At 33.9% G+C, this 7,002-nt stretch overlaps 1 protein-coding gene across 2 annotated transcripts in view; it reads right to left on the reverse strand.

Moving 5' to 3' along the window:
• Window positions 1–7,002, reverse strand: part of LOC106869873 (uncharacterized) — a 22,451-nt gene that overhangs the window by 1,630 nt on the left and 13,819 nt on the right. The window contains exons 8-9 of one of the 2 annotated variants that reach the window (XM_014915794.2): window positions 3,571–3,687; window positions 717–830 (exon numbers count right to left, since the gene is read on the reverse strand). In XM_014915794.2, coding sequence (XP_014771280.1) covers window positions 717–830; window positions 3,571–3,687 — 231 coding nt within the window. The remainder of the gene's footprint in view (window positions 1–716; window positions 831–3,570; window positions 3,688–7,002) is intronic. The other variant, XM_014915795.2, reaches the window with a different exon arrangement.

The raw sequence follows: 7,002 nt of genomic DNA on the forward strand, positions 1-7,002 counted from the left end.
TATATATATATATATATATATATATATATTGAAAGAAAGAAAATCGAGAACAATGAATGTATGAATAATTTATTTGTATATAAAGATGTTGATATTTTTAAAAAACATAACAGTAAAAATAAATTATAACTTGGAAAGCTAAAAAAATGTGAAAAACCTACATATATGTTTCAGTTCTAAACCCTAGTTGGTATGCAATTCTAAGAATTTGGTTATATGCTAAGAAAGGTATAATTGTTTGTCTGTGTGGGGTAGAACTTCTTCAAGGTCATGTGCTTATCCGTGGATCTAACTTCTTCGAATTGACTGTATATATATATAATATGTGTGTGTGCGAGAAAGAGAGAGAACAAAATATATATGCATATATAATGAAATAAACTACTAGCTGCAATTTGAGAATAATAAATATTACTTAATATTGCATTAATGGATCAAAACAGTTTGATGCAAATTCATTTGTACTCCGAATTTCAAACGTCGTGCTAATCTTAAGTCATTGAGAATTCCCAACGGCTACAGATTAGCATCACTCGGAGTACCAACGAATTTGAATCAAACTGTTTTGATTCGTACATATAACTTCCAGTAAATGTGTCGAGTACCCTTCTTTCGGTTGTCCAGTCACTCTATAATATTGAATTAAGTAATTTAAAGGTCTCGAACAGTATGTACTTCCTTTATTAAATAAAACACTTGAAAATTCCGGTGCTCACCCTTATATTTAGTTTCGAGGATAGCCCCAAACCGTATTTTTCGACAATATAAATCAAAACAATTGAATCGCTTTCTTGTTCCAACGGGTAAACACTGATCATTTATTGGACAACCTGCCAGAATAAAAAAAGTAGTTTATTTTTAAATCAGTTATTGCTTCTGTGAAATATAAAGTTTTATTTTCGTTTTCTTAGATATATACATTATGCATTCGTAAACAATTAAATAATAATCGATAGTTGATTGATTGATTTCTTCACTCATGCATTACATCACATAGAGAGAAAGTTTGAAGAGTAAAAGAGAGGTGCAGAGAAAGTTACAGTAAGAGGTGCAGAATGAGTGCTTAGATGGAGGAATAAGACATGAGTGCTAAATACACAGTGAGAGAGAAAAGTTCATACAGACAGCAGTAGGAAATAAGTAAATGACAAAGTAGTTATGGAAAATACATGCATGCATGTGTGAAACGAAATACGTCAGTTACTGCATACTACAGACCAACAGTTTAAAATAATTTAAATTATGGTACGCATACATATACATGAAGTGTATATACTTTAGTAAACAAGTACTTAGGAAAAATAATTTAGAATTTATTCCATAGTTCATATCCAAAATGTAAATGAACAATCAAATGCAAAATTATTCACTGTGTTCATTTTATATAATGAAAATTTACCCACACAGTATATATATATATATGTATATATACTAACACACATACAGGATTTAAATTCGATAATCTGACAAACTTGTATAGCATGCTGTGTATTGCCAAGCAATCTTTCAGGTTCAAACATGCAACATGGTTGGTCTTTTTTGAAAAAAAGTAAAGGAAGCCAGTTTGTTGGAAAACACGAAAATGTACCTTAGTCTTTCAGAAAAATTTTGTAGTTCTGTAGAGTTCTTAGATCTAAAAAGTATGAGATTTTTCGGCTAAACAAAACCTGCATTTCTTTGATTCATTAACCTATGGCGAGGATCGTTCCATGATGCTCCACTTGATTGTATGTGGTGTACAGTTAGCCTTCAGATCCCAGATATTGCTAACTTCGTGGCTATAGTATTATTCACGATCGAAAAGAAGGCAAGTAGTTAGTGTATCTTTTGCTAAAATTTGTTCTGCCAATGCACTTTTTTCTGTTGAGTTTCCGTATTCTGGAACGCTACTGTCACTTCAGCTTCATAAAACACTGAAATAATCGTGCATGTTTGGCCGAGTGCGCGAGGAACTGAGTTTCGACAGCTACAACTAGGAGTGGACGCTTGGTATGACCTCTGAGTGATAATATTTTTCTTATTGGTTTATCAGCTGTATGTCCATTACAAATTTTGCTATTAACTGGAAATGCTTATCTATTAAGGCAAGAGATTTTCTACCTACGTCAGTCTTAACATTCAGAGGAAATGGGAACCAACCATATAATCTTTTTGGTTTTGTAATTTTAATCATATGGTTGTAAGTTATCTTTTCTTTCAAGTCACTGTTAACCAGGGTGTGACTATAATAGGGTGCTTCCTTATCGATTGTTTCCTTAGAAGAGGAGAGTTTAGATATATTATTGTTGATATTGACTGTAAGGTTTTTGAACACTATAGTGGTACAATGTAGTAGGATTGTTTATGTAGATAACTCACTTTTTCATCGGGTTTATTTTGAGAAGGCACATTTAGGTCTTGGGTAGCATCTAAGAAATCGACTTTAGAGAAGTTAGTAATTACAGTAATTATGAGGTCTATTCGTCATAGAGTATTTATGAAATTCTTCGTTGATTTAACAAGACCATCATAGCCTATACTATTGTTATAGTATTGACGAATGTCATGGTAGGGAAACTTAGATATTATCTATCTAATATAAAAAGACCTACTATCAGCACTGCCATATGAATCCATCGATTCATCAAATAATTCATCTTTTTCAGACTTTATACATAAATGAAGCTGTGTGGCCCAGTGGTTACGGTGTTGCACTCACGATTCTAAGATCGTAGTTTCGGTTACCGAACTGGATGGTACATTGTGTTTTTGAGCAAAATGCTTCATTTCATGTTCCTTTGCAAATACTTCTCTGTTTGATGTGTAGCACATCGTGCACTCGTTCGGGTAAAGTCGATTTGATGAAAGAAGTGAGTACATGTATACCACAGGATTTTGTTTATGATAAGCAAATCGTCTGTGCGGGTTAGTCAGCAAGATGTTGCAGAATCCTCATCTGCAGTTTACAACAGGAGAGGCAAGCATATATACATACTTACACACACACACACACACACACACACACACACACACACACACATATATATATATATATATGCTGAGAGAGGGGGAAAGAGAGAAAAGAAGCATGAATTTGGTATTCTTTTATTTCATCTGTTACACGTTTTTGAGTTCGATTATTTAAGATGTATTATAAAAGCAATTTACAAAGGCCTTTTAATCACTCCGGTTATGTCTTCAGGTCAGGTATTTATATAAGATGGTTGGATGTCTATGATTCGATGTTTGGTATGATTAGGTGCTCTTTGCAAATTGCATTTATAATACATTCATAATTGAAAACTGAAACTTATGTAACAGATTAAATAAAGGAACAACAGAACACCAAATTCGGGCTTCATGTCTTTCTCTCCTTATATATTGCTTAATTATTTGTCAGGGCTATCATGCAAGAATGACCAGAAAATTCTTTATTTTGTATATGATTAGTAACTGATGGAGATCAATAGATAAAAACGCATGACAAATAAAGTATTATTTTCTGTTAGTATATGAAGTACATATATTTTTGGCATGAATGTTTTAGCGTATTACATGACAGACCTTCCTCCGAGTGATCTACAGGCTTACCCATGAATTCTTTGAAAAAATTATATCCATTTTCGAGTTTCTTGCAAATTCCATAGCGACAGTGCTTGAGTTTGTATTTCTTTCCAGTTTTGTAACACACATTTTTATCTAAACAACCTTTGAGGGGAAAAATAGTTTTTGTTTATTTCAGTGATTGAAATTTATACTTGTGTGAATTATGTAATTATATTGGTCTCATCTGAAATATATAAATTATTCTTTCAATAAATTTATGACTACTGAATATTAACTACGTTTTGAAAGACAAGTATGTACCTGAAAATTATGTCACATCTCAATAATAATTAATGCCTCAATCAATAAACTCACTTTACTAAACATGGCGTATGCTTTATAACAGAGGGGGAGGTCATTTGTTTTACTTATAGATATTTATTGATTATTACATGATTGATTTAATAGAATATATTCAAGAGTGCATTTTTCTAAAACATACCTTAATGAAAGCTTTACAACAAGTTTTGCTTTTTGTTGGCATTGTGATTAAATGTATTATAATTTGAGATGTACCAGATGATATATCTTTTCAACAACATGTTTTAAATTCAATGCGAAAAGGAAGCAATGATTTTACACCATAGATTTTAACTCTCTGTGTTTAAAAGAAATGGCATCATTGTGACCTATCTTAGAGCTTCGCAAGCGGAAGAAAATGCAGCTTCTGTTAAAAAAGATTAGAAGTATATAGCTAATCCTAATGTATAGAACTTGGAATTACACGGAATTACTCTGTCTAAATTGCATAACAGTTTCCAACATGGAATCATTCAGTAATATCCTCGTGCACTGTAAATTGCTTTTGAATAATTTGAAATGTAATCTTTTCTAATTTCTCTTAGAACGTTCCCCATTTTCATTTGCACGGACAAGTAAAATCTGTGGTGTGACCTCTTTGTTTACTACCCGCAGCATCGATAAAACACATCATTATTGTCATGTATTCATTAAAAACTTAATTATCCCAAAGGACTGTGTAGTGCACAATGAATTAATTTGCAACACAGAGCAATATTACACTAATCTTCTGCCTTTTCTGCAGACATATTTCTAGCACAAATCACATTGCATAAATAAAGCTCATAAATATTAGATGGAAGAAAACTTCCTAGGAATGAGGGTAGTTGATGTCAACACTCTTTGGAGTCTCATAGATTGTTGGTTTCCCAGAGATCTGGTCAAAAAGTTTGTCACTAACTTTCTTGAACATTCCCAGGGCACCTACAGAGATAGTTTTTGTTTTTAATTGCAACATCCTAGATATCTCAATCTCAAGGTCCTTATATTTCGACAGTTTTTCAAATTCTTTTGCTGAGATGTTTCTATCAGTAGGTACTGTCATGTCAATTAACAAGTATGCTTTTTGTTTTAGGTCTTTGATGACGATGTCTGGTCTGTTATCATTTATTTGCCTATTTGTATGTATTCCATAATCCCACAGGATAGTAGCATTCTGTCCCTCAGTGATTGGCTCTGGATGATGTTTGTAACAGTCCTTAGGGTGCAGAATATCATAGTGACGACATACTCTCCAGTATTGGCCAACTCGATCATGCCTGGTTTTATATTCTGTAGGTGCAAGGACTGAGCAACCGGCAACAATGTGGTCAATACGCTCAAGTTTGTCATTGCAGAGTATACCTCACTGTGTGTGACATTAGCTTGATAGTTCTAGATAAGAAGACTCTGGCCTTGTGCTGCTAGAATGAATCTTTCTCTTTCAACTTTTAAACCAACACTCTGCAACCACTGATGGGTTCTTCTTATATTTATATCAGCTTCTCCCAGCTCGTTTGAGGTGTTGCGCATTCAATGGTTTTCTTTTCACAGTCTTGATATTTCCTCGAAGCTTTCCTGTTTGGCTTTTGCTTTACATATCTCTGCTGCCTTAGTAGGTGGTGTGTCCTTATCAACATCATAATCAGGTAGCTTAAGCTCTCGTCTGTATTTACACGCTTCGTTGTGATTGAGTGCAGTTTCTTAATCTGTTCATGTTGCCTTACCATCTTGATCTGTTCATGTTGCCTTGCCATCTTAATCTGTGATGAAAAGTGGTGTAATCACAAAGTACCGATACTGCAACGATGGGATTGAATCACTAAGCACCCTAATCTCCGGGTGTAAGGTTTTAGCACTTGTAGAGTACAAATGAATATATGACAGATGTGTCAACATCCAACACCACTGAATGTGAGGTATTCAATTTCCCATTTTGAAAAGTGGCCTAAGCACATTTATCACGACCAAATTCCATCCCGATATCATCACTGAATGCTTTCACAGACGTAGTAATCCTTTCGCACAAAATTGTAGATATTAATCTTTTAAAATTTTCTAGAGATAATCGTTTGTATGTCCGATTAGAGAAGACTGTAGTACTTTTGCAATAAAAAGGATGTTTATATTTTCGAATACTTGGGGAGAAAGGAAAGAATAGTCATTCACAGAAGTTGTAGATATTAAAGTTTTTAAATCTGATCGTTTGTGTGTTTGAAAACTGTAGATATGTAAGTTTCTTGACTTATTTTGAGGGAAATTTAAAATACTTACAGGAAATTGTAGATATTCCAGTCTTTGAGTGTTATTTTTCAGTTGTCCTGCTGGGTTGTATTAGTGTTTCTGTGTTTTCGGCTGCTGACTGGTCAGAGCAGCGAATGACACGTCCAGCAGCTGTCAAGGCTGGCGCTTATTATTATTATTATTATTATTATTATTATTATTATTATTATTATTATTATTATTATTATTGAGTGAGGGAGCAATGCATGTCATCAAAATGACACTGGGGTACAAATATACGAAACCCAATATAACTATCATGACGTCTCATCTAAGGGTACACCAGGTACATGCATCATAACCATATGTCGGTGACATGGTGAACTCATACAAGATAAATAACGCAGGACCTTGCAAGGAGAAACCGGTTAGGATTTCTTTTCGGTCGAGTAGCCCATCCCGCTCAAAAGCTCCTTGAATAACATTTGTTTACGAATGTCGAATGAAAGACCCAGTTTTCCAAAGGGGAATTATTCAAACCCCAAAAAATTTCTCTCAACACTTTTTTCTATATATTGCGAGCTGGACTGAACTACTGCTATTACTAGCGGACGAGTATCTATAACCGAGGATGACCATAAAGAGGTCGAAACTGTACAGTCAGGTGATCTCAGTGCTAGAGTTCTCTTCTCGTCAGTGATATATATCGAGTGCAAAGTATACTGAATAACCAACTGGAGAAGGCGCCCTCACGAGTTTAAAATAGAAGTATCGCCGGTTCTTAAGCAGCATCCGTCTTTAGGTGGGGTTAAACACTACTTCACAATATAAACACTGCTTTCATTTCTCATAGGGATTTTCTTAACTTGCTAGTTTGCTTGTTACATATATACATATATAGGTATAAATATATAT

Source organism: Octopus bimaculoides, chromosome 2 (assembly GCF_001194135.2).
Source record: "Octopus bimaculoides isolate UCB-OBI-ISO-001 chromosome 2, ASM119413v2, whole genome shotgun sequence".
NCBI classification, from domain to species: Eukaryota; Metazoa; Mollusca; class Cephalopoda; order Octopoda; family Octopodidae; genus Octopus; species Octopus bimaculoides.